The sequence below is a fragment of the Cucumis melo genome, chromosome 9 (assembly GCF_025177605.1).
Source record: "Cucumis melo cultivar AY chromosome 9, USDA_Cmelo_AY_1.0, whole genome shotgun sequence".
Taxonomy (NCBI): domain Eukaryota; kingdom Viridiplantae; phylum Streptophyta; class Magnoliopsida; order Cucurbitales; family Cucurbitaceae; genus Cucumis; species Cucumis melo.
In genome coordinates, this window is record NC_066865.1 from 9,684,101 (window position 1) to 9,704,946 (window position 20,846).

The following is a 20,846-nucleotide window of genomic DNA, read 5'->3' on the forward strand; positions in this document are numbered from 1 at the left end:
AATAGAAATAGACACGTTACGAAATGGGTCCTTAATCACAATTTATTTATTGAAAGTTGAAGGGTGTATATAAATTAAAATGAGAGAAAGTTATTATAACCGGGAGCAGAATGGTTGGGTAAAAATTAAAATAAAAGTTGGGTGACAAATGTAACAACTAGAAGAATGGAAGAGGCATGGACGAGTTGGCATTGTCCCTACACAACCCAAAAGCCCTAGTACATGGCGGCAATTTCTACTTCACTTCTTTCTTCTTTCCCTTCCATTCGGACCGTTGTGCACAGTAAACTCATCCTGCTCTAACCCAGTGATCCATTGAGAACTTGAGAAGAGGACGTCTTATTTCCTCACCCACATCCTTCTCTCTACCATAATGCTTCCATATAAACATGGCGGCCTCGAAGCCAGTTTTCCCATGACGAATCACACACGCTGTTGATTTTCGAACCACATTCCAGTGAATGGGCTGGAGAAGGGCTGCTTCAGTTTTTCTCAGCCGCATATCGTTAGCTTCTAAATCTCCCATCCCAATTCCTTTCGCCAATTCAAGACCTTCCTATTCCTTTCATTCTCCAAACCCCGTGTTTCGTTTTCGATGTTTGAGGTCTTTTTCTGCTGTTGCATCTCCGATTTCTTTTGTTGCTAATCAATTTGAATCCGAGGTTGATCATTCCTACGATTTCGAGCCGGAAGATGATGACGAAATTGGGAAAATTCCCATCAAAGCTTACTTCCTTTGCACCAGGTTTGTCACTGTATTGACCTTTGGATTGATGTATTTCTCGTAGATTATCTTGTTTAATCTACTTCATTTGTCTCCACTTGTATATTAGACTATTAGGTGTTGGAACTTGTTAAAATTAGACGCCATTTCTTCATTCATAGACAAGTTGGTATTGAAGTAAACCGAAGCTGATTTTTTTTTTTTTGAATTTTTTTTTTGGCTGCCTAGTTGATGCATGCTTCTCTATTTCTTTCTTTTTTCCTGGTCATTTGTGGGTTTCCTTTCTCAGATTCGTGATTTTGGCAGTATAAATTTGAAGAATATGCAATCTGAGAATCTAAGCAATGTTGTCCCTCCTACCTCCCGCGCGTCAAATTATATCGCTCTGAGATACACTGATTTCCCTCGAGAAACCTCCGTAAGCAGTTGAAACATATGTATATTCTTTATGCTTAAATATCATGCTTTGTTCAAGTTACTCTTTTTGTTATTATTACTTTTTTGATACAAAACGGATGATTATTCATTCAAAAAAAGGGGAGCCGAACAACCTAACGGGCCAAGGGGCAAGAAGCCTTCAAATGTAAATTAATGTGGAAGGTGGAGCAAATACAAAAAAACTTGTGTTGGCAACCCCACCTAGAAGTCGTGAACTGGAAAAAGTTACAAGTAATAAAAAGAATTGTACTTATCTAAGCTAATTCTAGCATTTATTTCCTTACAAGCTTCCAAATAAGCTACAAAAAGCCTTCGTTGTATTCGACCACAACACTCCTATCTCTTCCAATTTCCAATCGCTCAAAGAGTTCACCTTCCACCTAGAGCCAAAGGTTAACATCACTGCAAACCAAATAAGTTACCAGAATAGTTCCACACTCTCTAGCTGAAGCTACAACGAAGCAAAAGGGAGAGTGTTTGCTCACTCCCTTTATTGAGGACACACAAATTGGGGGAGATGTTTTGGTGGGGATAATGCATATCTTCGTTGCACCTTGTTATGAGTATTAATACTGCAGAGAACACACATACTACAAGGCTAATTCAGAGGCTTGTCAGATTGGATTATAAGATTTGTAGTTTGGCCAACTCAGGTGGTGGATTCTTTATTCACATGCCTTTGGGGTTTTCGAAGAAGGGTGGTCACTCTTTCTTAGGAATGCTAAAGAGCTTTAAGGAGAAAAGAGTCTTTTGTTTGTCAAACTAGGCAGACACTGATTTTTAAGCCTCAATATCTAAGCAAGGCTATTCCATCGTCTTTCATTCTGAAAGACCAGAGATAGTGCAGGTAAAGAGCGATTGTCGTGATTGTCATTCCTCTATTCTTCATACAAGAAAACAGAGCATGACTTATGAAGGAATAAAAAGATAGGCACACTCCTCTATTTTAGGTATGGGAAAACAGAGCAAGAATTCATTTTGGGTTAAAAAAGAATGATGAAGTTTTTGTGGAAAATTTCAATAATCTCTGGATTATTTCAAGGCTGTTTACGTTTAGAGACTCCGACTAGAAGAAGATAACAAAATTGTTGGAAGATTTTTCAAATTCAAGTATTTATCAATCCTCCGTTTGCAGGCTATACACTGATTAAAATTGATCAGGGTGATTTTTGATTGAGTCCCTATGTAAATGATATGTTTTTGGTCCCTTTCACTTGTTCGAAAAATGGGACAAATTTCTTCACAGTTGCCCTTGCAATACCATTGGGATAGTTTGGTACATTCAAATTAATCCTAGTTAATCCTTGATTAATTACATCTTAGTTACCCTAACTTACAAGAAGCTTACATTTTAGTTACCCCTTTAGGTTTTAGTTTCCCTTTAGTTATCCTTTTAAGGATTCTTTTAATTTTCTATAAATAGTGAGTCCCTTCTTGTATTAGACAACTTTTGATAATAATAAAGATTTTGATTTGGTTCTTGGTGAAAGTTTCTTTTATCTCTTGAGGCTACATACATCACATAAGGAGTGAAAATAATTGAACACAAGGCAAACTAATAAGTAATAACACAAGTCAAAGCAACCAAAGTCTTGGAAATGATGGTAAAAAGATCAATGTACAAGAATCATCATTAACTGGCCTATGTTAGACCACCAGTCCTTCAGACGTATAAAAGGAGGGGCAAGAAAGGAAATCCACATAATAATACTATGAGAGAGATCATTGGAGAGGAAAGAAATACCTGAGGGTCCCACTAGATTGTTGGTTTAAATAGGGAATGTGTTGGGATTGATCATTGAGCTTTTATTTTGGTAAAAAGCTGCTGTAAGCTTCTCGGGGAGAGGATTCTAGCCTTCTCGAAGGAGCTGGTTTGTTGCTTTTTTGTTATGTATTTTGCTTTCCATTTATGTTCATCTTTAGACTCTATTTTGGCTTGTAGAAACCTGGTTGATATTGCAATATGTTTAAGTAGAGTGCTGTCTCTGTTTTACTATTGTTGTGATCTTTCTGAGTTTCAGGTTGAAGAGTCTTAACACCCTAGTGGTAAAAAAGGAGACAAAGTCTCAATAAATGGCTAAGAGGTTATGGGTTCAATCCATGGTGACTACCTACCTAACAATTAATTTCCTACAAGTTTCCCTTGCACCCAAATGTTGTAGAGTCAGGTCGGTTGTCTTGTGAGATTAATCGAGATGCTCGTAAGTCAGTCCGAACGCTTACGGATATCACAAAAAAAAAAAAATGATCAATGGGAAAGCATAGCAAAACCAAACCACATTCCACTCCACTCCTAGCTAAGATACATTAAAGAAATCTCATGATGAAGTCATATGCATGCATCACATTATGTGACACGATACTTCTATGCCATATAAACGAGTTCTTTTTCCTTTTAAGAATGCATTTACGTGTGTACCATTAGTTGCACTAATATAATTCTGCACTATAATCAAACTGTTAAACTTTTGTAATTAGCCAGGAATAAGCAAGTGCAAGCCAATGCAAACTAGTCCCTGCCACTAACTCAACTGTAATACGTGAACATAAGATTCCTCATGCAGTCCTTCTCAATAGATTAGAGGCGACATGCATGTGCATGTTTATAGATTCAAGCAATCCATGCTTAAGAAAAAAGTGTTTGATAGCGTACTGATCTTATTTTTCTTTAATTACACTCCTCATTTTTTTGTTGGTAATCTTTTACTTATGTTTTAGGGTGTTAGAGTTAAAGGAGGGAACACAAATTGCTACAGATACATGGTTGTATTTCAATATGGCTCTGCTGTTCTGTTTAACATTGAAGATCATGAAGTTGAAAGTTTTCTAGATTTGGTCAGAAGACATGCTTCTGGTTTGCTTCCAGAAACAAAGAAGGATGGTAATTTCTTTCTGCATATTCAGATTATTTATTCTGTTTTTCTGTGACCTTGCAAATCAAGCTCCTCCCTTTAAGCAGTGGTAATAAAGCATCTGATCACTCTTACAAGAGTATATCTACCATGAATTAGATCATTTAAAAAATGCTGAGTAAACAAAAATATGTATAGTACCGGCATGCATATGCATATGATGTTTATACGCAATTGTTTATTTCTGTCCCTGTGGCCTTGGGGACATCCGATAAATTTGAAATAATTTATTTTTTCTTCAATGAAAGCTTACTTTCTTAAAAAGAGTCGAGATGTAATTGGTAAGGGACCATCTTTCTCACTGTCTACTCATTTTTTACCCTGTTATGGATACGATGAGGTAAATGAAAGGTAAACATGGTTATGTGGGTACTTAACAATTGCCGGCAAAGTTTTCAACTAGGAAGCACTCACACACGATACGGATATGGCACCGACACGACGTCACACCAATTTCTAGAAAAGTAGGACACGACATGGTAGAGATATGTTATTTTAAAAATAAATGTATGTTGTGCATGTAAACATGTTTTTGATAGAACACCAAGTAGTTGTGTTCTAATTTGATTGAAAATACTTCAAAGATTACGAGGTAGAATTGATGTATTATCAATTCTGAATTGAAAAGTACAAGAAACTATGAACCAAAAGTAAAATATTACCCTCTCTGCCTATCCTCTCTCTCACAAACTGAACCAAAAGGAAGAGTGCAGAAAACTACCCACAAACTGATTCCCCCCTTATTATTTTCTCCCAATTCTTCTATTAATGAAGTTAGGACTTAGGTGTATTTTTATTCGTTTTAATATTATTTATTATTTTGACATTTTTTTAAAATAAAAGACATATAAACATTTTATCAAGAATAATTGCCTCGATTAATCGGGGCTTGCCACCATTTGAGGCTATGGTGCAAAAGATTAAAGATGGCGCAATATGGCAAGTGTCTTATTAGAGCCACTCACCTTCTATATGTTAAAGGCGTTGAGTACTCACCTCTCCTTGCCTCTTGTCATAGGTGAGCTCTTGGGCTTGCCTTAACAACACTGTTTGCTGGTTTTGTTTTTGAATTTTGCATCAACTTGCTACGGATTAATAGTAGTACACATTTTTATTTGGGTGGGTATGAAAAAAGATGGCAAAACAATCTAAGGAACTAGTTGATCAATGCCCCAAAGAAAGTTAGACAAACATGTTGAGTTGACAAAAAGTCTACCTCCGGTTATTGTACCCCTGATTGCAACAATCTTGTAACTTAGAGGAGTAAGAAGCAAAGTGTTGTGGCCAAGAGCAGCTCTGAGGTCGAATACCGAGCTATGAGTTTGGGAATATGTGAGGAAATTTGGCTCTATAAAGTCCCATTTGATCTTCATCAGGAGTGTGAGACACCATTGAAGCCTTTTTGTCATAATAAAGTCGCTATTAGTATTGCTAACAACCTAGTTCAACATGATAGAACCAAACATGTTAAGATTGATTGGCATTTCATCAAAGAAAGACTTGACAGTGGGAGTATATGCACTATTCCATGCATTCCTTCAAGCCAACAGGTTGCTGATGTTCTCACCAAGGGGCTTCTCAGACCAAACTTTGACTTTTGTGTTAGCAAGTTAGGCCTCATTGACATTTACGTCCCAACTTGAGGGGAGTGTTAGGATTAGTGGGCTTGGCCGATAGGGTATTTATGGAAAGATTTACCCTAATTCCTAAATCTTTTCCTTTTTTATTCCTTTGTGTATTCTATTTATTCTTCCTCATTGTACCTATTGTATAATTTATCAGGACAATAATAAGAACAAAAATATCGTGGTTTTTCTCCTGGTTTTCGGGTTTCCACGTAAATTGGTGTTTCGTATTCTATTTTGCTTTCAATATAAATGAAAGCCCTGGAAGTTGCTTTAGTGCAACTTTCTTTAAGCAAATGTGAACTTACCGGTGTTGTCCAAACATTGCGGAAAGGTGTTCCTTTGATATAAATTTTGAAGGGTAGCTTGAAACGGTGAGGAGACTTCTTTTTTTTTTTTTAATGCTGATGAAGGGTGACTTCTGCTAGAGGAACTTTGCCTATTTTTACTTTTAGAAATATGACTTTGCCTATTTATAATAAGTAATCTGTTCGACTAGAGGAGGGTGAGCCCCTGGGCTGTGGTATATCAGCCACGGTTTCCCTCCTTATTTGGCATCACACGGAAGAGAGGTGTAGTGGCTGATATGTTCTGTTATAGGGTAATGCACCACACTTATTGATGCTCTTGATGTGGTTAAACTAAATGAAACCTTTGATTGTGGTGTTGGAATTTGGAAACTAATGGGGCATTTTCTTTGAAATTCTCATCTACGTCTTTGGGATATTTGTTGTCATGTTTCCCTATGTGCTTTGATTTCAAAGGTTTTTTGTAATAATACAAGTGTTAACTTGCATAGTTGGAATCCCTACTTGTAAGAGGGTCTCCTCTTTTTGTGGGCTTGGTGTTTTGTATGCCCTTGTTTCTTTTTGTCATTCTCTCCATGAAAGTTGTGGTTTTCATTAAAAAAAAAAAAAAAAAAAAAAATCAAAGGGAGATATTCGATGCATAGATAGATCTCTTCGTTTGGAAAGGTTTATATTCTGGAAAGGTGAAGTTCTCCACCTGTTAGCTGAGCCATCATGCCTTAATACTCATGACAAGCTTCGAAAATAGTTTCCATGGATATCTCTCTCCAAAATGTTACATTTATGCAAAAAGAAATTCCAAAACATTTCTTTATTTGGTGCGAGTACGCTAGAATCTTTTGGACTTTGTTCTTCAAGCTTTTGGGTGGCCGACGATTTTTCCTCTTGGCATTTTGGTACCTTATTACTACCCTTATTGTTTAATGGGCATCTGTACGAGAATGAAAGAAAAGATTCATTGGGTGATTTATTTTGGGATTTTTTATGTCTATTTTGCTAGTGGCAAGGAAGAACGGACACGTAATTTTTGATGGAGTGTTAATGTCTGACACATTTCCGACAACGATGCGCTCAGATACGCGTTAGGCACGCTTTTAGATGTTTTATTTTTATTTCTTTAATAAATCAATCATGAGAAGACATGTTCGGACATGCCAAAAACAACCTTATGTTTTTTCCCTTTCTGTTGATTTTCCCTTTTCCTTTGCTGGACGACCGCCACTTCATCGAACGTTGAAGAGAATTGCTCGGCATCGACGTTGGTCGGAGTAGTGACTGCTTGTGGCCAATAGCGGAGCAATGGGAAAGGTAAGAATGGGGGAGAGGGGCCTGGGAGAACAAAATATGGGGAGAGGGAAAAGAAGTTTAAGGCTGAAGGGGGAATGGGATAATAGGATTTCGGGTTTAGAGTTTTCTTTTTTTCTTTATTTTTATTTTTTTCTGCTTTAATGGGTTTGTTGGGCCTCTTGTTATTTCTTTTAAATTGACCAACCTTTTCCTTTACTAATTTTTTTTTAAAAAAGTTACTTTTAATGACTAATAAAAAGTAATATTAATTACTTTTAGTACTTAATAAAAAATAATATTTTAAATAATTAATAAAAAAACCTTATTTTTAATAGTAATAATAATATTAACAACAACAACAACAATAATAATAATGATATAATGTGTCCTCAACGCGTCACATCCTACATTTGCAGAAATTGGTGTGTTGTGTAGTGTGTCTCATGTCTGTGCCATGCTTCTTATCTAGTGCGCAATATTCATATCTTCAAAACCAACTACTAGAAACTGACATGTTGGTGCTAGTTTGACGTGATCTAACCAACACTGACTGACCAATGATCACCACTAGTTAATACCTATCTATGGTTTTTCTTTCTTCATTTACTATATTTATGTGCTTCTAGAGTGATGTATAAACCTGTACATGTGCTTGGATAATTTCTTGTTGCATTCTTTTCAGAAATATGTTTTTAGTTATAATCTATTTTTACTTTGTGATAGATTATGCTGTGAAAGAGAAACCATATTTGGTCGAGGATATGCAGGGAGGTCCCGATTACATTGTTCTCAAGAGTTTAGACACGGATAGTGTTCGCATTATTGGAAGTGTGCTAGGTCAAAGCATTGCTTTGGACTACTTTGTATCACAGGTAATTTCACAATTGTACATACTCATTACATACATAGAAACATGGAATTTTCCCCAGAAGTTTAGGGGTAAAGATGTTCCCATTATCACAAATCTGGAGCAAGTAGAAAGAAATGTGAAGAACTCCTAGGTCAATTAAGGATCAAATGTTGGAATCTCATGGGTAAAGACAAGGTGATAGAATTGACATAGAGAAATTCATAGAACTAGTTGAGATAGGAGAATATGTAAAGGGAATAGAGATGATGATAGACATCATACTGACGACTCTTATTTGAACAAAGTGAAAATAAAATGAAATACTTAATTGAGGCAGTCAAGATGAAATATGTTTATCAAAGTTATGTTGCTCAAGAGTTCCTTTTTCAACTGACAAACAGAACGAGATCATTTCGTACCAACAACTCTTGTATACCTCTTTAAACGCTCTTATTCAAGCTCTCATACATTTTTTATTCTCTCTTTATCTGATAGACCCAAGTAGAAAATGTCTACAGAACGACAAGGATAGGACAAGGGCAAAAGAGGGCAAGAGGAAGGAATGACTAGAGAACTTTATTCTTTCAATTATGGGCGATTTGAATTTTATTTATGTCTAACAGAACACTATTGGACCAAAGTACAAAGACATTGTTGAAAAAAAGATGGCTTTTTCAAGATGAAATGAAAATTAGATTCATGTAAAAAGAGAAGTTTTTGATTCTTTAGCCAGAAAAATGTGGCCATGTAAAATTTATTTTTATAGTTAAAATTGATTGAAGTGTCAATAGGATACAAAACTGTTCATTAACGAAATTAGTTGGATTCATGTAGAATCGTTGCTATAACCTTTTTAATGAAACCAGACCCCTTCCTAGTAGTCGGGTATATATTTGGTTAGTAGGTGTCAATCTAAGAATTATTTTTGGTTACGATTAGGGAGAGATGGGGAGCTCTTGAAATGTCTCTAGAATTGTTATTTGTTCTTTTTAAAAAATTACATTTTGTCAAACTGATTTTTATCAATCTTTTGTTTCTTTAATCTTTATTCAAAACCACAATTTCTTGGAGAGAAATGAAGAACATAGAAGGGCACTCAAAAGGATAAAAAGGAAAAAAAGAAGCCCAATCCCCGACAATAGAAAAGGGAGTTCAACCCTTCCTGCAATAAAGGACTCCAATGCTAAAGAACGAGTCCAAAAGATCAAGACAACAGATAAATACAATTTGATTTTACAATTTGGTATGGAAGCAAAATAAAATGGGATTAGCATGCCTGGTTATGTGAACAATCATTGGCAGTCTATCACATTCGTTTATTTACTCCTGTCCAACTTAGTAGGCACACTTATATTATTTCTAGACCTATTCCTAAAGCATGATTGGTGACATTATAATTTCCTGCAACTTTTCCATCATTGTGTCATAATTGACATTCTTTGTCGCTTAGCTGGAATGATGGAGGTTATGAGATCTGCTTGCTCATGAAATATCTAAGTTTCTAATTCTCCGAGTTTGGCATTTTAATCTTCAGCACCAATTAGTGCTTGTATTTGTGTTCTCAAAACATGCCTTTTCTTTTCTCTCTTTTTCTTTTCAGGTTGATAGTTTGGTTGAAGAGTTTGCAGATATAAATCGTAAAATGGAGAAAACAGGAACATTCACTATGGATAAGAAAAAGCTCCTTCAACTTGTTGGAAAGGCCAATTCAAATCTAGCAGATGTAATTCTCAAAGTTGGTCTTTTTGAGAGGTAAGACCACGATAGTTGATATTGGACTTATAGTATATTGATCTAAACAGATAGCTGTCTGTTTATTTTATTTATTTATTGTTTTGAAAAGGATGCAATATACAAAAATGTTCATTAAGGAAATGAAAAGAGACTTGCAATGAAGAAACTAAAATGTTTGTCTCATGGCCAATCCAAGGTGGTCATGGCAGTGACATAGCTCTACAAAGTGGCGGAATAAGAGATCACCCACAACGGAGGACATTCTTAAAAAGGAAGACCATCAATGTCGTTCGGCGTTTTTATACGTGATTTACCCATAATTGTGCAAATATAGGAATAGTCTGGTTCCTCATAGTAATAGACTTCCTCCCGAAAGTTTTCCATCACATAAGGAAATAAAAAGAGACTAATGCTCAAAATACAAACCAATAAGCAGACAAAGTAGAAGAAAAAAGATCCCCAAAACAAGTAAAGAGGCAAACAAAATCCAGTAAACATTGCTTTGACTTAAGATTTCATTTATTTATGCCAAAATAGTATATTTCTTGTTTATTTCACAAAGCGAAAGATTTTACTTAAATAGAACAACCCATTACGAAAAAGGAAAAAATAAATTTGGCAAATATTATATAACCAACACAATAAAATATAATACAATAAAGGAAATAATCAACACTCCCCCTCAAGTTGGTTTGAAGATATCAGTCATTGCTAGCTTGACAATCAATTTGTTGAATTGCCACTTTGGAATGCCTTTAGTTAACACATCTGCAATTTGTTCTGATGTCGGAAGGTAAGGTATGCATATTACTCCCACGTCGATCTTTTGCTTTATAAAGTGTTCATTGACTTCAATATGTTTCGTCTTGTCAAGAAGGACTGTATTGTGGGCAATAGAAATTGCTGCCTTGTGACAGTAAATGTGCATGGGCATTGTCTGAGTGAATCGCAATTCTTCCAACAATCTTCTTATCCATATACACTCACAAATGTGCTGGGTTAAAGTTCTAAATTATGCTTCTGCACTACTTCTTCCAACCGCACTTTGTTTTTTACTTTGCCAAGTAACAAGATTTCCTCCAACGAAGGAGTAGTATCCATAAGTGGATCTTCTATTAGTCGTGCAACCTGCCCAATTAGTATTGGTGTTTGAGATGATCATGTCTTTGAAACAATATGCCTTTTCTTGGAGTACCTTTCAAATACTTAGGATTCTATAAACCACATCAATGGGAGTTGGTCCAAGAGCATGCATGAACCAACTTATCATACTAATTCCAAAAGCGATGTTAGGACGTGTGTGGGAAAGATATAGTTTTCCTACAAGTCTCTGGTACTTTTTCTCTTTCCTTTATCTCATTCTTGATCACAGCTTCCAATTTCAGATTCTGCTCAATGGGAGTTCTGCTACCTTGCAACCCAGTATACCTGTCTCTTTTAGCAGATCAAGAATATACTTCCTTTGTTTGAAAAGAATGCCACTTTTGGACCTGGCAAACTCCATGCGTGTCTGGTTGTTTGGACGTAAAAAATTTAATAACAAAATAATTGACACGCCAGCTAGCGTGTCAGACATGTTCAATGTGTGTCGGTGTCTCACACGTGTCTGACACCGACACTTGGCCACTTGTGGAGTGTGTGCTTCATAGTTCAAAACCTTAGTTGGCATTCAATTGATCAAGTATGTAGCTGTAAGGATTGCATCACCCCGTAAATACTTTGAGACATTTATAGAAAACATAAGGGCATTAGCAACTTCAAGTAAAAGTATATTCTTTCGCTCAACAATTCCTTTTTGCTTAGGAGTATCACGACGTGTTGATGGAAGTACCTTTTTCGTGTAAGAAATTGGTTAATCATTCCTTGAAATATTCAGTAACATTATCAGAGTGAAGGATGCGGATTTTAGTTTGGAACTAAGTCTCAATCATATTGTAAAATCTAACAAAAACCTCTCTTACTTTTGACTTGTTGAACGAGTATAAATCTATAAAGGTAACAAACCAATGCGTCATTATGAGTTAAAGCTTTAGACGGACCCCAAAACATATGTGTGAATTCAGGAAAAAGGTGAAGAAGCCTTGTAAGGTTTGGGCAAATAAGCGAATAGATGATGTTTGACAAAAATGCAACTTTCACATTGAAGAACAATCAAGACCTTTAAATAAATACGAAATCAAATACTTTGAGTAAAAAAAATTAGGATGCCCTAATCTACGATGCCAAAACATTATAGTTTCTTAAACAGAAGGAGAACATACACTACTCAACTCGGAACTCGTTTATGACTAGCTTTAACTTCATCAAAGTCATAGGGATCACCAATCATCCTAGCACATCCAATCGTCTTCCTCGAGTCTTGATCATGAAAGGTACAATGAGTGTCATAGAAGACAACACGATGGTTAGTATCCTTAGAGATCTTACTAACAGATAACAAATTGCAACCTAATTTTGAAACATGAAGGACAAAATACAACGTAAGTTTTGTAGTTAAAGGAGTAGCTCTTTTCCTACAATAGGGATGAAATTACTGTTGGCGATGTGAATTTTTTCATTGTAATATACAGGGGAGTAGAATGCAAATAAGAAAGAGAAACTGGTCATATGATCAGAGGCTCCAGAATCTATAATCCATGGAGATGAGTTTATGCAAGAGAGAGCTTGAAGAAAATTACTTGATTGTGCCGAGGAAACACTAGAATTACCGGATGAAGAAGTAGTCTTTAGCAATTTAAGGATTTGATCAATAATCTCCTTGCTAAATAGATTGGAATCACAAACATTTTCATTCAAGGTGTGGAGGGAATTTCTCTCTCCTTGCTTAGAACTTTTCCAATTCGTAGGTTTTCCACGAAGCTTCCAACATGTTTCGCATGTATGTAGGTGTTTATGACAATGGTCACACCAGACTCGAGGCTTTTCATGTGTCTTGTAGGAGTGATCAGAGGCCTTCATGGTTATTTGTTTGGTCACCAATATAGAACTTTCTACTGAATCAATAGGCTTTTTTCCAATCATAGCATTTATGCGGTTTTCTTCCCAGCGAACTTTAGAAAACACATTGTTAATAGATGGAAGAGAGGTTAAGTATTCGACCTCTAACCTCATCAAATTCAACATTGAGTGAGGCTAGCAAGAAACTTGTAAATACGACCATCTTCTACATTTTCCTATAATACTTTTAATCATCTGCAGAGTATGAATCAAGCGATCTAAGTCTTGCTAAATTCTTTTTAGTGAGTGAAAGTATTGTCACCAAGTTACCTCCTTGGTTTATATCTCCTAATTTGAGATTCAACTCAAATACTTGTGATTGATTGCCCAAATAGAGTACATTTGTGTTACACTATCCTACGATTCCTTTGATGTAGAGTAACACATGTAATTACAGCCATGTCTTCAACCATGGAGTTTACAAGCCAAGTCATTACCATGGAGTTCTTAGCATCCTATGTAGCAAACAAAGGTGTCTAGTTTAGGGACAGTTTTCTCTCCGGAAATGTAGCCATTTTTCCCTTGTCCACGAATATACACCTTTAACACTTTGTGACCAACACAGAAAGTTGTCTCCATTAAGTCGCATCATGGTTATTTGGATAGTGGGGTTATTTGAATGGATACCATTGTCGACTTTAGCCATAGGTGACTGAGTATTTGACATGGCTGAAGCAACAAAGTTCAAAAAACGGACCTAACAAATCTGAAAAAATAAACTAAACTCGTCACTGGCGATAGATGGTGGCAAAGGTCTTAGACAAGGACGACCAACGAAGACAAGAAAAACCACAAAAACCTACCAATTACAGCAAAAAATGCAAGAAAAATCACTGCCTGAAATGTTCGGCAAGCTGTGGTGGTGGTGATGATTGGTCGGAGTAGAGTGACCAGTGACGACGATCCTCGAGGCGGTGGGGGGTTGTAAGTGATTTAGGGTTTTTTAGGTTTCGTTTGGTTCATGATTCATTATCATTTTGACGTTTTTAAAAACAAAAAATAAAAAAGAATAATTAAAACTGTTTGGTATACTTGTTTTTAATAAAAACAACACATGAGTCCATTTTCGAAGACAATAAATTGTCGTTTTCTTTGTTTTTAGATTTTGTTTTCAAAAATCGTGAACATGATATACACTATTGTATTTTCAAATTCACAATCAAACACAAATTTTAAATTTTAAATTCAAATTTCAAAATTTTAAATTGGAACCAAACATGTTTTCGAATATAATGAAAAGAAAGAAATTATTTTTGTTTTCCACTAAACTCTTTGTTTTTCAAAATAATTTTTGGATCATAAACCAAACGAAGTCTTAGGTTTTTAAAAAGTTAGGGTTTTTAGGATTTTCAAAAAAGCTGTTTGATGTTATGCCAAAATAATTTATTTTTTGTATATCCATAAAGATAGAAGGGTTCTAAAATAGAAGAACGATCCATTATAAAGAAGAAAAAATAAATAAATTTAGCAAATATAATGCAACCATTAGAATAAAATATAATACAAAAATAATCAGCAGGTTGTATCACAGCAACCAATTTGGGATCACTGTGCACTTCTTGTTTGACAATTTGAAGATCAATTAAAGCTGGGACAATCTGATTGGCGATGTGTACCAAGGGAGGCATTCTAGACAGAGCATCAGCCACCTTGTTGTTTGGTCCTGGTTTATATTGTACTTCAAAAACATAGCCCAATAATTTGGAACCAACGTTGATGCTGTGGTTGAATAACACGTTGCTCTAGCAAAAATTCGAGAGCTCGTTGTTCAGTTGAAATAATGAAATAATGGCCCAATAAGTATGGACGCCAATGTTGGACTGCCAAAACGACTGCCATGAGTTCTCGTCATACACTGGTTTGGCCTGATCATGCATTAGGTATGACTGAAGTAGGCAATTGGTTGCTTGTTTGGATCAATGTGGCTCCCACGCCCATGACGGATGCATCAGATGAATCTCAAATTGCTGGGAAAGATTAGGAAGAGCCAAGATGGGAAAAGTTACTATAGCTTACTTTAAAGTATCAAATGCTCACTTTACGGGCACATTCCACTCAATCACACCATATTTTAATCTACTACTCAAAGGAGGTGCAATGCTACCATAATTTTGCATGAAACGTCTATAGTAGCCATTAAGCCCCAAAACTCCACAAACTTCTTTGATGGATGCAAGAACTGGTCACTCAAGCATTGCCCGTGTTATATCAGAATCAGGCTCAACACCTCGTCCCAAAATTAAATGGCCTAAATATTCAATTTTCCATGAGCATACAATGCATTGTCTCTTAACACCTTTAATACAATGCATTGTCTCTTAACACCTTTAATACAACCAATAAATTTTGGACATGATCCTCCATAGTCCAATTATAAACCAAAATATCATCAAAGAACACCGGAACAAATTTACGTAAGAAAGGGCGAAAAACCTAATTCATCAAAGCTTGAAAAGTCGAAAAATCAATGATCAAACCAAACGACATAACTAGGAATTCATAATGCCCATGAGTGTGGAAAGCTATCTTTTCAACATCAGCTGGATTTAGTGTATTTGATGGTACCCTCACTTAAGAACCATCTTAGAGAACAACGTAGCACCACTCAACTCATCAAACAAATCGTCAACAACGGGAATAAAAATTTTATTTGGAATAGTTACATTATTATTGAAGTGCGGTAGTCAACACAAGAATGTCAGATTACTTCCGAAGTCAACATGTTCTGCACCAATTTTTCCATTTCACTTTTCTGATGATAGGCATAGTGATACGACCGAACAATAACCGGATTAGTCCATGGTTGGAGATGAATATGATTTTCAATAGTCCTACATGGAGGAAGTTCTTCAGGTCATTAAAAAACATCATCATATTCAAGTAATAATTTAGGGATCGAATCAGAAAGAGTGAATACATCATCAACTCCATACCACTCAACCAAGGAGACACAGCCTTGACATTCAACTAAGAAACCTTGGTCATTGGATGTCTAGGACTTGATTATATGTTTGAGACTGATCTGCTGTCTTGTCAGACTTGCATCTCCCTTTAAGACAATTGTCTTTGATCCTTGAGAAATTGTCATTGATAGATTATGCCAATCCACTTCAGTAACGCCCAAGGTGAATAACCACTGCATTCTGAGTATAATATCAACTCCTCCCAGTTCTGAAGGAAGAAAACTATCAATAACTATCAACTCACCCAGGCGCAGTTACACTGCCTTATGTACCCTTGCCTTTAACATCAGTGTTGGTGCCCATAATCACCCCATAATTTGAACTGTTCAGCTGCTCGACTAATCATTGATTGATAAAATTATGGGTAGCCCTACAATCAATCAAAACAACAAATTCAATTTGAGAAATAAAACCACGAAGCTGCATTGTTCTTGGTGTGCTCAATCCAACGACCAAGTTCAAGGATAATTCAATGATTGGGTCTACTATTGTTTGTGGAAGTTCAACCATGGATTCTTCTTTGCCTTGGTCAATAACTCAAATTCTTCACCACTGGCTTCAACTACTAAAATATGTAATTATCGTAAATCTCGAGCATTGCATCTATGGCCAGTCATAAATTTCTCATCATATTGAAAACACAATCCTTTCTCCCTCTTTGTTTTAAAGCAGCATCAGAAAGTCGTTTGGATAGTCCCTCCTGTTTCAGGTTGATGTTGGAAACACTATGCTAAGTAATGGTTCGCTTAAATGTTCGCATAGATGACTATTTGAAGGTTTAATTTCTGTCCTTCTCGATGACGCATGTGATGTACAAAAAGCTTCCTTAATTTGGGATTTAGTCAGGAAATAAGTACAGATACCCAGTTTAGCCCGTGTAATTTCATGATTCTTGACCAATTGGGCTATTTTCATGATATTAGAAAGTCCAACAGGTTTCTAACACTCAACCTCAGCGTTGATCCATGGCATAAGCCCATTTAAGAATGTGTTTTCAAGGACTTTGGTCGGTAGTTGGAGTAAAGAAGCCACCAACCTATCAAAACGATTACAATATTCCTCCACCACTGTTTCTGCTTGATTACGAGAAATTGCCCACAAACTGAACCTTGGCATGATGAGCCAAATCGAATCAACAGTCTGTTAGATATCTTGATTCATATAGGGTTAGGGGTATAAGGGTAATTAGATATTTAAGAAGTTACTAGTAGTTATTATGTAATTGTGGTTACTAGGGAGGTTACATCTTGTTATAGATGGAGGAAGGGTAAGTGAGGGGGTAATTCCGTGGAGTGATCTAGGGCTTGGGTGAAAGTACTCAAGAGGGAGGTTCCAAGTGCTTTATACTCCACTGCTTTGTACTAATCGAGTGCCGCTGCTTTGAAGCTAATGACTGCCACTGTTAATTTTTCGGAATCAGTAAGTTTATGGATTTGAAAGTAACAATCGGCTCAAAATAACCAAGAATCTGGATCCATTGAAAATTGACATCTCAACCTTTAATTTGCTACCATCCTGTTCACCCTCATTATTGTCTGAATGTATTACTCCTATAGTCATAATAGGTTCCACCGTGTTTGTCACTGTCGTACTCTTAATTACCTCATTCGATTCATTAGCCGTCAAATTGGAAGGGCAAATCAACACCAGAAACTAAAGAAGCCAATAATGTTCGAGTGTCATTTGCGTTCCTTTGTTGTTGTTCTGACTGTACTATATGGATAAAGCATTAAACACTCTTAAGCAAGTCCAAGCAGTGTTTCTTCAATTTGTGGTAACTTCTGAACATCTACTTGAATCCTGGCAATTTCAAAATCAGTTACGCCTATTCATTCTTCAATTTTCTTCTGTGCCACCTTTCCTGTCATCCCCAGGTTGAGGGCTCTGATACCAGTATGATAGGTACTAAAGTAAAGTTCTTTTATTATAGATAATTTACTGTTACAGACCTTTCCTCCCATAGAAGAGAGAAACCCAAGCACTTCAAACTAAAAGACTGTCTACCCATCTGCTAACTTCTTATTTAAACACATAACATAGCAATGGTAACATAACTTCCTTAATAACCAACTACTACGCACCTGAAGGCTGAAACTAGTCAAGATAAATGCCTAAAACTACCCAAGATAATCATCCTTACTGTTCGATGATTCTCCCGACTCAATAATAACTACTTCTTTGCCGTTTTTGCCCCTATGAGCATACTGATGTACAATCAGTGGCCTATCATATACATAATAGGTTTTTAGCTTATTTAGAATGATTTCTTGCAACAGTAGTTCCTCGTCTATTGGGTTTTAGGTAGTTTTCTTTTGTGCTCTGTTTATCATATTGTATCTTATATACTCGAAAACAGCTGTTAGATTAGACAAAGAAGTTTGTCTCCGTTTAAAAAAAATTGATATCAATAATCTTAAAATAAGTCTTTTAAATATCAAAAGAAACTTGCTGATGCAATTTTTGACATCCAACACCAAGGATCAGATTGTAACTGTGCGTTTCCTTTTTATTTCTTATTTTATCTAGAGCCTCTTTAAAGCTTGGGTTACGTCTTATGTGGTTTTCTATGTTCTTGGCGCCTGGATAATACTGTTGTTCAGAAATGTATTTGACATCCTAACAGAACCAAGATCATAACATAGAAAAGTTTGCCTTTCAAGCTTGATATAAGTAAAACAAAAATATATACATTCTTATCTTCTTATTATTACATATTAGTGCATAGAAAATTTGATCATAATATTGCTTTAAATTGGTAGGATTTTGTCATCTTAGCGCTCTTTTATTGTCTTTTTCCTTTGCCACTCAGATCAGAAATTGCGTGGAGGGATGCAAAATATGCTCAAATATATGAGTACCTTCGGGAAGAGTACGAGGTCACCCAGCGCTTTGGAAATCTAGATTTCAAATTGAAGTTTGTGGAGGTAATTTTCATTCTATTTCATTTCATTCCTTCAAAGTGCTTTTTTCCGTATAGTTGAGCCTCTTGAGCATTCTTCTTAAATGTCGTGGCAACAGCCAAGTTGAAAGCAATGGCAAATGTGTTTAGAGGACGTGTAACCTCGTGAAACCTTTCCTATTTTCTTCCTGTATTATTTTTAAGGGAAAGAAAACTAATTTATACTAAATATTTTTTCAACTAAAACTCTCAATTTTCTCAAGTGAATGGATTTATAAGTCCATTCTTATTTCATTTTTAAATCATTAAATCGTTAATGCATAATATTCACACATTTATAAGGCTTTAAATTCAAGTATTGTGGCACGTATTAGGGAGTGATGTTAAAATCAAATGGATACTAGCAGCTTTTGATTAATTTTATTGGTTTTATCATATTCTTGTCTTCTATTTTTCTCCGCTTATTTAGGAAAAAATACTAGTTTTTCCTACTACTTTGGTAGAATTTTAGAAAAGGAAAAGTTTTATTTAATTGTTTGGATTGCGAATATTGTTTCATGGGTATGACTTCCCAATCTTCAAGAATTAAATGTTTGTTTTTTTTTTAAAAAAATAAAGAATTAAAATATTGACATCAATATTCAAATCTGCGGTGAAGGGACTTGGTCCTATCAAAAGCTAGCTACTATTATAGGAGAATCAATTCATAGTTCTTGAAGGAATGAAGTCTTGATTGAGGACTGCCTCTTTAATTAATTAGTTTAGAATGTTTCTTTAAGAAATTGGTTCTGCTAAATTGTTTCCGAGTGTTGATTGTGCTGTCCATCTGAAGTTTGTGTGTTCTGAGCTGACCCAAAATAATGCAAATGAAATCAGGTAGTGGTGTGTGTTCCTTTTCCAAAAGCCGAGCTAAGGAAAAAGTAATCAACATCCTCATTGTGATTTCCTTGTTTAAATCTTTCACCTGAATTCTTCCACTTATATCATACTAGCTGGAAGGAGGATATTTTACTTTTCTGGAAATGATATTTCTTGAGATAGAACAGTGTTTAATTCTTCTCTAATAAATTTGGGCATTCCTTGCAGCATAACATTCATTTTCTTCAAGAAGTCCTCCAGAATAGGAAATCAGATCTCTTGGAATGGTGCATCATTGGCCTATTGAGCATTGAAAACATTATATCATTATATGAGATTGTTAAGGATTCAACTCCTATGCAACTCTGAGTTGCCAGCGTAGCGGATGAAAATTTTGCTGTGCAATTAGTCAAGTCTAATTTTGTTGTTTGTTGTACTAATTATTCTTTCATAAAGATAATAATCTTATTTTCTTATATTATTTTTTTTTTCGATCGTCCAACTCAGCATATTACATTATGCTCATGTTGTCATGTTGTTCTTACATTATTATATTATACAAATAGATGCGCATAAACATATAAATTTTGTAACTCGAAGAAAATTAAGTTGGAGAAATTCATTACTATTTTACCTTCTGGATTTCTTTTATGTGTATAAATATTGAAAACTCTCCTAAAGTTATGTTGATGTTTAGCCATAGCAAGTGTTTTGAGAAGATGCATCTTATTCTCTCTAGGGAGAAATTCTTGAAACTGATGACAGATACAAAATTGTGTACTAATATTGTAATAGGTAGCAAAATAAGTAAGATATTTTGCAAATGTGTCTTCCAGATTTCTACTATTGCAAATATGAGAAAGAAATTCAAGTTATGATATTGGTTATTTCTTTATATCGATTTATCCTCTTAATGAACCTAAGCAAAATTCCTATTCTCTCTTTTAATTCTTTTTCTCATTTGCATGCATGATCTTCTTTTTCTCCCGCGACTCCTTTCCTTCCCAAGATTTTTCTTCTCCGCAAGTGTGATCTCCTCAATCCTTTTAATTTTCTTTGCCTCGACCATGATTAATAACTGAACTTTGAGGCGGTAGACAGTGTTTTGGAAATTGTTATGTGATTTTCATTAGACTTAGTCTAATATGAAGTGCGTGTATAATAACGTTCAATTTATAATCAATAAAAAACATATAATCTAAAATCAAGATACACAAATTTACAAATTATTTACATTTGCAACCCTTCTAT

General features: G+C 35.4%; 1 protein-coding gene across 4 annotated transcripts; it reads left to right on the top strand.

Annotated features, from left to right (window-relative positions):
- The first annotated feature begins 117 nt into the window (after window positions 1-117).
- Window positions 118-20,237, top strand: LOC103503365 (protein RETARDED ROOT GROWTH, mitochondrial). 4 transcript variants are annotated; one of them, XM_008467538.3, is made up of 7 exons: window positions 118-745; window positions 1,031-1,142; window positions 3,881-4,043; window positions 8,018-8,166; window positions 9,745-9,896; window positions 18,648-18,762; window positions 19,824-20,237. In XM_008467538.3, the coding sequence occupies exons 1-7, from the start codon at window positions 462-464 to the stop codon at window positions 19,962-19,964; spliced, it is 1,116 nt and encodes a 371-aa protein (XP_008465760.1). In that variant the 5' UTR covers window positions 118-461; the 3' UTR covers window positions 19,965-20,237. The 4 variants fall into 4 exon arrangements, with proteins under 4 accessions (XP_008465760.1, XP_008465761.1, XP_008465762.1 ...); XM_008467539.3 differs by having other exon boundaries at window positions 598-745; window positions 1,014-1,142; XM_008467540.3 differs by lacking the exon at window positions 118-745 and adding an exon at window positions 3,184-3,265 and having other exon boundaries at window positions 1,027-1,142.
- The last annotated feature ends 609 nt before the right edge of the window (window positions 20,238-20,846 follow it).

What these genes read in the sequence shown, in the direction of transcription:
- LOC103503365 (XM_008467538.3), top strand. Translation starts at nt 462, where the DNA reads ATGGGCTGGAGAAGGGCTGCTTCAGTTTTTCTCAGCCGCATATCGTTA. An exon ending in TCCAGAAACAAAGAAGGATG is followed by an intron (nt 4,044 to 8,017) that starts GTAATTTCTTTC and finishes ACTTTGTGATAG; the next exon opens with ATTATGCTGTGAAAGAGAAA. An exon ending in TGGACTACTTTGTATCACAG is followed by an intron (nt 8,167 to 9,744) that starts GTAATTTCACAA and finishes TTTTCTTTTCAG; the next exon opens with GTTGATAGTTTGGTTGAAGA.